Raw genomic sequence first — 13,494 nt, 5'->3', positions numbered from 1 at the left:
TCTTGTGAAGCTGTTTCTGCTGCCAACCCAGCTTTGGGTTTCTTGGCACTGAAGCAGTTAAAGGGCTAGGATAAAACCAGGAGGGCTAGCAATCCTCATGCTTCAAGGCAAAAACTGAAGCCCAGCTGGAGGTCAGGAAGAAATTCCTCTCCACCAGATACTATTGCACAGTGAACAAGACGTGCAATGGAAACATGCATTAGGGGGGTTTTAAGCCTCCCTCAAACATCTGCCCATCAGCTGTCCTCTGACAGGAGAAGTCTAGAGAAATCCTGATTGGGCCCCAATGTAACAGTCTCTTCCCTCCTCGGTTCAGATCTTCTGGAACATCTGATTCCATATGTCACCTACCAGGCCCCTTAAAGGAACATTACAAGGAATGACAAACAGGCAGGTTTCGCCAACAGAAAGGTTGCCTGGAGCTGGACACTTGCAGAGGTTACTCTAAGCAGATGTGAGAGGGGCAGCATTTCCAGTGGGTAGAGCCCAGGACTGGGTGTCAGGACTAATGGCTTCTATTCCTAGCTCTGCCACCAACACGCTGGGTGACCGTGAGCAAGTCACTCAAGCTCTCCGTGCCTCGGTTTCCCCAGCTGTAAAATGGAGCTGATACCTACCCACCTTTGTAATATGCTCTGAAATCTATGGACAAGAGGCCCCACATAGAAGGGTAAGTAGCAGCAGCAGCTAGGTATTCTGGCCCACTAACGAAAGAAGAGCAGGAGATGGCGTGCCCCCCACAAGGCACCGATGCCCCCACCCTGAGAAACTCCACCCCATGGGTCTTACTCCCTGCTCCATGGGTCATTGATGGGAGCGACACCTGCCTCTCAGGAGAAGGCTGAACCCTTCGGTGTCTTTGGGAAAGCACAGGCCATGGCCTTACCCTGACTTGATTCAGCGCCTTCACCTTCCGGTACAGAGCGGCGTTGAGGTCCTGCACACTGAAGAGCGGGTCGCTCCAGATCTTGCTCAGCAGGTCCCTGGAGAAGTTGCTGACGTAGTACTTGCTGAAGTCCCACTTACGCAGGATGCGGCTGGGAATGACCATCTGGGTGTTCTCGTGGCAGCACTGGCAGAAGTACTTGCCCAGGTACTCGCAGTACCGCAGCCGTTTGATGTAATCTGGCAGGCCGGAGAGGGAGTTTAACTTCTGCCCAGCTAAGGACCATGTTAGCACTTCCCCAGGAGCCAGAGGTCTGTGGTTAACCAGCAGCAGGGGGAGCAGATTGCGAATGCCCGCCACGGGTGGGTGATGTAGTCTGCAGACGCGATGGGTATGTCTACACTGCAATTAAACACCCATGGATCTGCCTATGGATTACATGCACCCATCCCTGGCTCTGCACTTACGGGGCAGGGGGTGGGACTAGATGATCTCCTGAGGTCCCTTCCCACCCTGATATTCTATGATTCTCTGAAACGTACAAGCAATTGCTTCAGAGGCCTCTACTGGCAACACACAGCAGGTGAATGCTGTATCAAGGCAGCTGTCTGTATGAGGCCCCTTCAGCCTGATCGCCTGTGGGATGCACCAGCTTCCCTGTGCTGAGAACCCGCACCATCCCCCAGATCATTGGCATCCTCCCCCAGCCCCGCCCCCAACACACACATTTGACTCCTCGCCTCTATTGCCCCTTCCTGTCTCACGTGCATGCAGCACCCCCCGCCCTCGGAGAGGCCGAGTTTCCTGTCGCGCTCAGAGTTCCAGCACTCACCGGGCTCTGTCCGGATGCCGCAGCCTGCGCAGCGGTAATTCTGCTTGGCTACAGCCACCTTCCTCCTGCCCAGAGAGAAGAGGGGGGTTAGAGCTGGAGGGGCTGCTCTGTCCTGGCTCAGCAGGGCTGAGGGCAGCCGGGCAGAGAGCACTAGGCCTTCCCCTCTCACCCAACAGCTGCGTGCCAATGGGATCCACTGAGACCGTAAGCTTGGAGCGTCAGCTTTCTGGGGCAGGGGCTGTCTTTGCTCGGTGTCTGTACAGCACCTAGCACCACAGGGTCCTGGCCCATGACTGGGTCTCCTACAGGCTACAATAATGCATATGAATAATGAGCCAGGTGGCTGGATCGGCCTTAAAGCCACCCCGTGGTTTCAGCAGGATATGGCGAATGCTGCAACAGCCCGCGCCAAGCGACTGGCCAGGGGGGTGGACACAGCTGGGGGGGGGGCACGGGGGGGCTGCACCAACTGCAACTGCCTTCACCTGCTTGTGCCCTGTGGATCCTGACGCTCCCGCACACCCCTCAGCTGATGATCGAGGTGTCGGCAGCCAGGCGCTCAACGCCAGCCAAGAGCACAAGGCAGGTGCCAGGCAAAGGAACAGCAGCTGGCACCAGGGTGCAGGCACCAGCGACAGTGCCAGGGAGTAGCGACACCTCCCTTGCAAGGCACAACAACAACGGACAACAGCTCAGCAGGGCAGGTGGGCCCCCCTCATGTCCCCGCTATGACACAGGCAGGGGATCTATTGTACATGCAGCCATTAACGTGTCCTTTCGGTGCCGTGTACCCAGACCACCACCAGAAGGGGGCTGGACACACAGGGCCCTGTAACAGCAGCACTTGGGACTGTTTTGCACTGTCGGTGTGTTTTTGGAGGTCCTACAATAATGCTGTCACAGAGCACTGAGTACACAGTGACAAAGGCGGAAGGGCAGGTCTCATTTAACACACACAGCCAGGCAGGCTTGGAAACCTAGTGGTTAGTGTCGCACCAAGCAAGGCTCAATTCCCAGTCCAGGTCTGAAACAACAGGGGCTTGGAGAGGGGCAGATGTCATCTGACGGCAGGAGCAGCAGCCCATCCAGATGGCTGAAGTGGAGCTACTGGGCTGTGAATGGAGTGAATTGCCCGGGCCTACCCAGCTGGAAGGATGCAGAATCGGGGGGAAGAGCAGAAGCAGAGAGGGAGATCGGAGGGGCATGGAGAGCCTCTGTGGGACCAGAGGGGGTGAGCAGCCCCCAGCGCAGCCCAGGCAGCTCCTTACGTTGGGGCTGGGTGAATGTTGAAGATGATCTGCGGCCGGGGGGGGGCCCACTCCAGGTTCCCGCGGACCCGGATTCGGAGCTTGTAGATGTCGGCGTGCTCTCCGTCGTCGGGCGAGATGGGCAGAGAGTCCGGAATTGGCAGGAGCTGCGAGAGGCAGGTGAGAGAGTCAGACACTGAACTTTACTGCAGAGGCAGACGCCCCTTTGCCCTGCTGGGAACTCCAGCGCCATCCCAGGGGAAACGGCCTGCGTGCTCGCCCCTGCCCCCCGGAGTGGCCCGTCTCCCAGGGGAGCAGGAGAACAATCCCCATCCAATCCGTGCTGTACTATCACGGCACAGGCAGTGGTGTGCTTGCTCCCCCTGCATGCCCGAAGGCCTGGCACCCCATCTTCGGAAGTGCCTAGAGCCTCTGAGGGGGGCGGCAGGGGTGCAGTGCTGCCCGCTCAGCCTGATGATTTCACCCTCCCCTGCCTACTCTCCTCCACATCCCCCCAAGTTTCTGGGTATCCCTCTGCTGCAAGGTTGTCCCCAGACCATTACGGGGCACTGCTCCAGCCTCTCTGTGAGCAGGGCACGTTTTATGGGCTCTCGGCGAAGTGAGCAGCAGGGGCTGGGGGTTCACGGGGGCATAGGCTGTATTCCAGAAGAATGAAGGTCTGCACTTGTCCCAAAGAGAAGGGCACCCCAGAGGGGAGGCAGCAGCCACTCCAGGGGCGTCAGAACTCCAGGATAAGGAGCACACCTGGGTTTGTAAGGCCCAAGCAGGGACTGACCGCTGAGCTCTATGCTCTGGGACTCAAGGCCCAGCACCGACTCGGCCACTCTCAGGCTGTGGCAGCCTTGGCTGAGTGCAGCAGAGGGGAGCAGACTGGCTCCTCGACCCCCACCAGCAGTCTGGGTGACCCCAGCGACGAGCTCAGAGCGCAGTAGCTGAAACTACCTCTGCCCCGTGACTGATCGATTAGACGGACAGCGAGGCGGCTCTTTAGCTGCACCCCCAAGGGGACTTGCGTGGGAACTAGAGAGCAGAACCGCACCAGCCAGAGGACAGGAGCCCCGCAGCACAAGGACAACAGAACATGCCTCTCAAACCACCCGGCGTTAGAATAGTGACAGCCTGTGGCTCAGGATTGAGGGGCCTGGGCAGAGCTGGGTATGGGGAGCCCAGATCGGAGAGGCTGTGGGTCAGGACTAGGGGGCTATATGGGAAAGCCTTGCACAGCACCTGCCCATGCTCTACTGGCACTAGCTGCCACTTCTGTTAGCATGGAGATCGCTCGCTTCCCAACACGCCAGGGAGCAGACTTCTAGCCGGTCACAGCTGAGGGTTCAAAGAGCGACGACAAACTCCATGTTCAGCTGAGTCTCTCACACCCCACGCCAAGCCACGCGTCACCCCACCGTGGGGCAGCCCCAGCCATGCCGCCCGCTGCTCCATGCCCCATGGGGGTGTTCAGTCCGAGCGGTTAGTACACGCCGTGATGTGTGCCCCAGGCACGCACCCCTCGGGCACGCTCTCCACTCCCAACGTACCCGCCGGAGCTTTTTGGAGAGCTGCCTTTTCTTATACCATTGGGGACGCGTAAAGAGCTTTCTGAGAGACCGTCTCAGGCCCTGAAAACCAACAGCAAATGACCCGTCAAGGTGCTGCGTAGGCGACACCCCCGGGCTGCTGGTAAAGGCCGAGGGCCGCTGCACTTGACTCTGTGCTGCTTCAGGGTGCTGATCCTTGGGCGGTGCCTATATCTTACCCACCATCCCCGTCCTCCTGCTCTCCCTATTCATATACAAGGACAAGAGGAACCAGAAGAGTGCAAGGCACCCGCCTGGCAGCGCTGCAGCCAACTGTGTGGAAGGGACAGCTCTGGGATCAGTGCCTTCCCTCCTCTTCTACAGCCACGGGGAGGTGGAGACAGGCTGCAGCCCTGCATTCAGGACTGGCAGAAAGCACCAGATAGGAGCTTCATGCAAAGGATTCCCTCGCTGGTGTGGGCAGTGGGGTCTCTGCCCTCTAGATTTAAACGAATCCCCTTGATTTCGCATCCAGCTTCTGTCCTCGTGCACCCAAACAGCGCCCTCTATGCATCAGTGCGACTGCCCCAGCGAGGCCCCTCCCCACACACCTACCTTCTGGGGGGCATCCTGCTCTGGGACGAGCCAGTCCAGTTCAGAAGCGGCTGGGAGCTGCATCCCTTCAAACTGCTTCAGCAGGCCCATGGCCACGGCCTCCGCTGAGTTCGAATGGAGGAAGGAGTGGGATCTGCACAGCAAGAGAGGACAATCAGCACCACAACAGATGGGGCGTAATCCCTCACCCCCAGCCGGGGTGCAAAGGAGATCAAAGTCTGGGTCTCCTGACTGCTGACCCTCCCAGCCCCATTTGTGAGAGTCTGCACTGACAATGACGACTCATCTTAGAACATATTGTCTCAAGTAAGACCCACAAACGACATACAGGAATCACTGCTCCCACGCGGCTACCTCTGGGGTGGGGCGTACCCAGGGCACAGCAATTTGGGACGGGGCATCACAGAGCCTGCAGGGGGATTGGGAGGCAGAATGGAACAAGCAAAGCTGGAATCCGGACAAGACACAGGAGACCACACAGTATAAAGTGACGTGATCTTTGCCAGCAGGGCCTAGTTTTACATGTCGTCCAACAGGCAGAGGGGGCCCCGCCCCCAGCCCTCTGGAAAGCTGCCAGCGATTAACAGACCAATGATATTTCCAAGGGGCTGTGATGACCCGTCCTACGCCTCAGCAGGGAAGAGTAATGAGGAGGCAGATGGCTGAGTCTCCTAGGGAGGAAGAGCGCCTTCACCCACTCAACAGCGCCTCCTCTGGCCAGTTAAGGAGTAGCACTGATGAGGAGTCCTGTCCAGCTTCTAGTTGTAAGGAAGGTGACTGCAACACAGGACTTCAAGTAAGACTACAGGAATGGGGTGGTGGGAGATTGGGGTGAACCCCAGGTCTGACTGGGAGCCTGGTGGGGGCAGGTGGGGAATGTATGTGTCCCCATCACCTTGGGTTGTCTTTCCTAATTCACCGGGGTTCCTGTTCCCTGCCCCTTCTCCTTCCGCTGACAGTTAGTTTATTAGAGGAGGCAGTGGCAGAAGAGACCTATTCATGTGGAATCTAATCCATGGATCGGTCCCTCATGCAGGGAATTCCCAAGCCCCTCAGCATTCAACTTAAGTTTCCATTTGCCCAGCTCCGCCCCCCGCCCCCAGGACTGTCCCCAAAACTGAGCCTACTGCGGCCAGGCGAGGATCAAAGACTCGCGCTCTGGCGGTGGATGGGGGGGACGTACATGGATTCCGAGGAGAGGAAAGACTTCCTGCTAGACGCTGCATCCCGCTTGATGTCCGCATCTGCATCAAGAAGAGAGAGGGCGGGGCAGAGAGTTACTCCTATTTTAAACAAAGCCTAAGCAGTTTTGCATTAAAACCCATCACACTGTTGTAAAAAGCAGGTGAGCTCCAGCACCTATTCCTACCAGTGACAATGAAGCAGCAGCCAGAAAATCTGGGATGTGAACTAGTCAGTCACCTGGTCAATCTACAGGGGAGAGAGAAGAACCTGTGGCTGTGAGATGAAACTACGGTGGGGTTAGGGTGGAAAGGTTACGGTCTGTACAGGGCACACACGAGCTACCAGCGGTTACGCAGCTTAGAGAAATCCACACGCACACAAACTTGGGGCTGCGAGGGCAGGACACGGGGGTTAGTTAAGAAGTTTAGTAGCTTATTAGGTTTTATGCCCAGCATTAACCCTGCAGGGGACTGGCGATGGGACACAGGCCCTTCACCGCTACCATTCTGGTTCCAAACCAGCCCAGCTCATACGCCGATGGCTTGTCAGCAGCCCACGTGGCATGAGCTGGAGGCCTGAGTTCATCTCCCAGTGGACACAGGTCAATGTCACAAAACACACATGGCAAGTGGCAGTGGTCAGCAGCCTCGCTGGCCACCCAGGATCAAATGGGCCACAAAGAAGGATCACTTTCCGCTCTACAGGGGAGGAACTTAAATCCAGGGGTAGCACCACACTGCCCCCTTCCAGATCTCGAACAAATACTGAACACGGACCTTAGCTGGGCTACACCGCAGCTAACCCTTGGCCAGGAGAACAGTTGACCACTTCTTCCTACTTTTTGCTCTCTGGCCATACGCCAGTCCTGATCTATGGCAGCATTTCACTGCTCATCCCCGGACCTTCTCTGGGGAGGGACTTTGTCAAAGACTAGCTGAGAGCCCATAATAATTATGCCCACGGGTTCCCTTTTAGTCAAGGTTCAGTTCACGTGCCCAAAGAATTCTAGGAGCTGGTTCTGCTGCCGCCATACAGCGGTGTTTAAACATGGTGAAACGTGGTTACTAGACGCTGGCAGCGGACACAGCCGCTCAGCAATTCAGTCTCCTCGCTTTCACAGCTTGGGGGAGGGGTTTTTTACCCTGTACTGGGAAGTGACCGCAGCAGAACTCCTCCGGGGTTTGCACTCCAGCCCCAAGAAGGGCGGTGGTGAAACATCTTGATACGGAGGCTCATATTCAGCCCTGAGGTAAGTGGGTACGATTCCCACCAGTCCTGAGAATAATCCTGCTCACATCCAGACTGGATTTGGTCCCATTATCCCTGGAAACCCGAGTCAACCTTAAAAACACTTAACTCCTGCATCTCCTGTCTGTACCGTCCTGCCAAGCCCATGAGCAGCGTGAGGCAGGGCTTGGCTAGGGAGGCTTAGACTGCCCTGTGGGTGGAAACTTGGGTTTTAACACCAAGGAATTTACAGAAAAGGGGAGAAAATATCATAGATCAAGGCAGGAAAGAGCCAACCCTCAAAATCCATAGGGACCCCCTTAAGGAGGGTAAGGGGAGACCTAGAGAGGCAGCTGGGTCTGGTTAATGGGAGCGTAGTTGTTGGTTAAGCTCTCAACTCCTCTCCCCCAAGTAGGCCGGGCACTGAAATACTCAGTTGCTTGCTGATTGCTGCAGGACTCTTGTCCGTTTCAGTCCCAGCTCCGAAAGAGGGAGCCGCACGGCACACAGAGGGGCAGCACACAGTGGCAGGGAAACCCAGAATGCTCAGCACTGGGATCTTTTCAGCAGGGAAGGTGGGATTCTCCTTGGGAAGGGAAGGGGTGTGGGGCTTTCCAAAGGATCAGGACAGCTGTTTGTATAGCCAGAGGGTACAACAACAAAGGCCCTGCTCTCAAATACTCACAACCTAAGAAACAGGGGTGCATCTCAAGATGTGGTAAACGCTGGGCTCAATCTTAAGCGTCTCCTTCAAGTGTCTTTCTAGACTTGAGTCAACAGGGAGTCCAGGACAGAGGATTAGCCATAAGGGGGAGTCAGACCCAACCCTTGAGCAGCAGGCAGTTACCAGTCAGATACCTGTTGCTAGCAGATGATGCACTCAGGACTAGGAAACCCATGTTATCTACAACCCGGTAACAACCGAAGCTTTGTAGCTACACAGAGAGAGAGGAAGTGGCCTCCCCACCCAGCAGAATTGCTGCCTGAATGGGAGAGGAAACCAGCCTCTCTCGGTCCTTATGGAATGGCTCAGAGATCCCAGGCTAAGACAGACCCAAGCAAACAGGAGGTGCACACTGTGCAAGCATTGTAGGGCGAGCAATCTGCGGCAGGGCCAGCACATGCAGCCAGGGTGAGGAGTGTTCAGCAGAAGCAGCAAAGAGTCTTGTGGCACCTTATAGACTAACAGACGTTTGGGAGCATGAGCTTTCGTGGGTGAATACCCACTTCGTCGGATGCAACAGGAGGCAGGCATCTCACGGGAGGATTCAAATCTGAACCCCACCTCCCCAACAGGCGGAGGTGCCAGAACTAGGAACCCCTCTGCCCCCTCTCCCCACTCCAAATATGGCATCTTCCAACCTAGGTGTTTCCAATTCAAGTGACATGCTTTGGGCACAGCCACCCAAAATGCCTCTTTTTTGAGATGGGGCGACCACATTTGCACACACTATTCAAGCTGTGGGCAAACCATGGATTTATATAGAGACAATATGATATTTTCTGTCCTATTATCTATCCCTTTCTTGATGATTCCCAACATTCTGTTTGCTTTTTTTGCCTGCCGCTGCACATTGAGTGGATGTTTTCAGAGAACTATCCACAATGACTCCAAGATCTCGCTCTTGTGTGGTAACAACTAATTCAGACCCCATCATATGTATAGTTGGGATTATGTTTTCCAGTGCGCATTACTTTGAATTTATCAACATTAACTTTCATCTGCCATTTTTCATCACCCAGTTTTGAGAAATCCCTTTGTAGCTCTTCGCAGTCTACCTGGGACTTAACTATCTTTAGTAATTTTGTATCTGCAAATTTTGCCACCTCCCTGTTTACCTCTTTTTCCAGATCATTTATGAATATGTTAAATTGGACTGGGCCCAGAACAGACCCCTGGGGGGCACCACCATTTACCTCTCTGCATTCTGAAAACTGACCATTTATACCTACCCTTTGTTTCCTGTCTTTTAACCAGTTACCAACCCATGAGAGAACCTTCCCTCTTATCCCATGACCGCTTACTTTGCTTAAGAGCCTTTGGTGAGGGACCTTGTCAAAGACTTTCTGAAAATCTAAGTACACTATATCCACTGGATCCCCCTTGTCCACATGCTTGTTGACCCCTTCAAAGAATTCTAGTAGATTGGTGAGGCAGGATTTCCCTTTACAAAAAACATGTTGACTCTTCCCCAACAAATCATGTTCATCTGCATCTGACAATTTTGTTCTTTACTATAGTTTCAACCAGTTTGCCACATACTGAAGTCAGGCTTACCGGCCTGTAAATGCCAGGATCACCTCTGGAGCCTTTTTAAAAAATTGGCATCACATTAGCTATTCTCCAATCATCTGGTACAGAAGCTGATTTAAATGATAGGTTGCATACCACAGTTCAAGGCTACAGAGGGAGTCAGCTTTTCACTAGTGCTGCATTGGCGGAGAAAAGCTCTCGTGACAGTGCCATCACTTTAAAAGCAAGGTCCCAGCATTCTCTGCCTCTCACAGCACACGCACAAAGATTCTGGCGCCTTAGCACCTGCATCCCTAGAGAAGCCTTTAACACCTCTGATCAACGGAGCTATTGTCTTGGAATCACAGTGGGCTGGGAGCGGTAGGGAAGCTACATTTTAAAGCACAGCTGGTCTCTCTGCAGCAGAGTGGTCTAGTCTCACCTCTCGGGTTACAGCAGTTATGTGGCCAGTACTTTACCTTTAATGGCTGCAGCACATTTAAACTGAATCACTGCTCTGCTGTTTGACTTGCCAGGCCAGATGCACCTCTGTTGATGTTCTAGGCACATCACAATGTTCCACCGTAATGTGGCAACACAGAGGTTGGGCAAACAGCCAAGCAATTGAGACCTTCACGATATTTTCCCACCTGTCTGCCATCCACTGCATGTGTCGCCAGCTCCTTTCCCTTTGCCACTCAGACGACATTATTGGTTATTCCCAAAGGCCCCTGCATGAGGAACGAGCTGAGGAATTCTAGAGAGCAGCTCACAAGGAGCCAGCTACATGCACAGAGCCCGGGGACGGGAAATAGCAAAAGGGTAGTGGCTGGTGGATTAAGCTGGGGGCAGGTGGTTTGGTGTCTGGTCTGAAGCCTGCCTGCTGATGCAGCGTGAACTCAGTTTTCGCAGCAGCTTTTGAGCCTCTGCTCTCCCTGTGGTCCCTTGACACGCCCAGGCGACGCACACGGACAAGCGCGCGCACACACACACACACGCGGCGCAGTGCACTCTGGGGTACTACCTGAAAACAAGGAAGCCATTGACACTGACAGCCCGTTCTTGGACATTTGAATCAGGTTAGATCCATCGTTACCATCTGCATAATATGGTGATGACAAAATATTTCGCTTCAGTGCTCGGCCCAGCCACAGAGAAAGGGTATCAACACAGAGGCAAGAGAGCAGGGCCTGCTGGCGCCCTTTGGGAGACATCCAGGGACAGCATTCAAACACCCTCCTTGGACTGCAATATGAAGTCAAACCTCTGAGCTACAGGGGGCCAAACCGGGGTTATGCTATCAACATCCACGGGGAGAGGATCAGGAAGACTGAGGGTGTCCATCACAGGGGCCTTTGAACCGCTCCCAGTCCAACCACCATTGTCCCAGCTGAAGACTGGAGAGTGCTTGGTTAATGCACCTGTCAAGTCAGCCAGAGGGGGCACTGCTGAGCAACAAGGAGTGTCCATCCTGACCAAAGCAGGCGGGACGTGAGGGAGAGAGTTCAAGGCCAGGGCTCTTCCAGCATAGGCACCAACGGTGGGTGCTCCAGCCCTGGAGAGAAATGAGCAGGTGCTGCTCAGCAGCACCCACTAGCAGCCAAGCTCCCCCCCTCAGTGCCTCGGACCTGCTGGCAGCCCCGCTGAACAACTCCTCCCCCTCCCTCCCCGCACCTCCCGCCTGCTGCGAACAGCTGTTCTGTGGGTGTAGGAATCTCCGGGAGGGAGGGGGAGGAGCGGGGACGGGGTGCACTCGGGGGAGGAGGCGGGGACGAGGTGGGACGGGGCAGAGCAGGGGCAGGGACTTGGGGGAAGGGGTGGAGTGGGGGTGGGGACTGGGGTGGACAAGGAGGAGGGCGAGCACCCCCTAACTAGAGGGGAAGTCGGCGCCTGTCCCCTGCGGGGAGCACTCCAGCCCATGGGAGCCAGCCTGACTCTGTGTGAGCAAAAGTACCTTGGAGGCCAGGGTCTGTACCCTGCTACAGAAAGACGGGGTTTAACAACGGGAGCCTGACTTGTCCAGTCCGTGGCTGGTTCACGTGGGAAGAGCAGGACAGCGCAGGTCGGCATTCAAATCCTTTAGCTCCCCCACCTCAGCCAGACCATTCCCAGCCCGGAGGACTTTACACGGGAAAGGGATCTCTTGTAGGACGCCAGCAACACAGCAAACCAAGGGACTCTAACAGAGCTCCCAGAGGCAAATCATTCAGCCTTTATGTGCGCACAAGCCCAGCTATCCAAAGGGAATCCGTTTACCGCAGTCCAGGGGTGGAATCAGGGGTCCCAGCTCAGTTCAGCGTTACTCTAGAATGGCCATCTCTCAATGCAAAGGGACGTGCTGCCCCCCGGTGGAGCCCCAAGGAGGAGGTTGGCCCCAAATCTCCATCTGGTGCAGCTGCCTCCTCTTACCTCTTATCTCATACTCCTCCACGTCCTCCGCTGAGCCCGAGTCAGACAGCCACATGGAGTCACGGGAGCTGAACTGGGACTCACTGTCTGTAGCCACGAAGCCTGGAGGGGCAAAATGCAGACGGGCTGAGAGATGTAGCCCCAAGGTCAGCAGAGGTCATTTAAGTGCGACACAGAACTGACAGACGGCCAGGGCGGGTAGTGCTGGGTGACTGGGGTGCCAGCACGGACCCAGAATCGTCCTGCACCCTGAGACCACCATGGTGTGTGCATGATAAATACCCAGACAGACCCAGTGTCAGCAGGCCCTCCACACTAGAGTCACCATCTGTTCAGAGCTAGTGTAAGGTAAATTCCCACAGTGCCCTGGTGCCTGACACAGCATCTCAGGGACAGACCGGAAACGAGCCCCTGCTCCCCCGAGCCTGGCCCCAAAAGTAGCACTCACTGTCGGAGCCCACCTCCCGGTAGGCAGGGAGCACGTGTTTGGTGCGGATTTGCTGGCGCCGGATGCGAATCTTCTGCTTGAGTTCCTGGATCTCCTTGTCACTCTCCTCTTCCTCCTCCTCCAGCCGCCGGTTCATCACGTTGCATTTCATCAGCTCGATGGCAGCGATCAGCGATTCAGAGATGCTGAAGTGAGCGTTTTCCTGGGAGGCAGAGACCAAACCATTGCAAGAGAGCCGGGAAGTTGAGGTTCTCCGTAATGCAGTATTACATCCCCTACACCCCGCAGTACACAACCTGCTACCTCTAGAGGTGGCTATCTGGGATTTCCCACAGTAGAGGAAGACTTCACTAACAGGCGCTGACTCCATGGGTGCTGCGGGGCTGGAGCATCCACAGGGAAAAAATGGTGGGTGCTGAGCACCCACCGGCAGCCCCCCCAACAGATGGTGCGGCGCATTTGACTCTAGAGGGCGCTCTGCATTGTGATGGATTTCGGTTATGCCTGCCGAGCATCCTACGCGGCGTGGCCGACTGTACATTACGACGCAGGGGACACATTTCATCGTGAGCGTTGACTTCAATCGCAGTTTTGCTTTTGCAATGTATCAGGGGGTAAACTCTTACAGCCACAAAGGCAGTGGGGGGGGGGGGCGCACGATCAGATAAGTTTGAGAACCACTGTGCTAGGAGACCAGCCGGATCCAGACAGGAAGGGGACACCTCACGATGGTCACCTATCAGACCCCACTTCAGAGTTCTCAAGGGATGACGCCAGAACTATTTGCTCTGACAACTCGGGCTCGATCCCCATAGCCCATGGGAGTGGTTTGACTGGGGGCAGAGAGAAGCCTAGTGGAGAACAGAGTCCTGGCTGG

At 55.5% G+C, this 13,494-nt stretch overlaps 1 protein-coding gene across 4 annotated transcripts in view; it reads right to left on the bottom strand.

The window, feature by feature from the left end:
• RUBCN (rubicon autophagy regulator) overlaps nucleotides 1-13,494 on the bottom strand; it is a 51,633-nt gene that overhangs the window by 8,270 nt on the left and 29,869 nt on the right. For 3 of the 4 annotated variants that reach the window (XM_045031204.1, XM_045031201.1, XM_045031203.1), the window contains 8 exons: nucleotides 12,618-12,819; nucleotides 12,170-12,271; nucleotides 10,785-10,859; nucleotides 6,299-6,359; nucleotides 5,116-5,248; nucleotides 2,987-3,132; nucleotides 1,719-1,783; nucleotides 887-1,125 (listed from right to left, as the gene is read on the bottom strand). In XM_045031204.1, coding sequence (XP_044887139.1) covers nucleotides 887-1,125; nucleotides 1,719-1,783; nucleotides 2,987-3,132; nucleotides 5,116-5,248; nucleotides 6,299-6,359; nucleotides 10,785-10,859; nucleotides 12,170-12,271; nucleotides 12,618-12,819 — 1,023 coding nt within the window. The remainder of the gene's footprint in view (nucleotides 1-886; nucleotides 1,126-1,718; nucleotides 1,784-2,986; nucleotides 3,133-5,115; nucleotides 5,249-6,298; nucleotides 6,360-10,784; nucleotides 10,860-12,169; nucleotides 12,272-12,617; nucleotides 12,820-13,494) is intronic. The other variant, XM_045031202.1, reaches the window with a different exon arrangement.

This window comes from Mauremys mutica, chromosome 9 (genome assembly GCF_020497125.1).
Source record: "Mauremys mutica isolate MM-2020 ecotype Southern chromosome 9, ASM2049712v1, whole genome shotgun sequence".
Classification (NCBI taxonomy): Eukaryota; Metazoa; Chordata; order Testudines; family Geoemydidae; genus Mauremys; species Mauremys mutica.
Note: the sequence above shows the minus strand (reverse complement) of the source record. Positions and strands in the feature narration are given on the sequence as shown.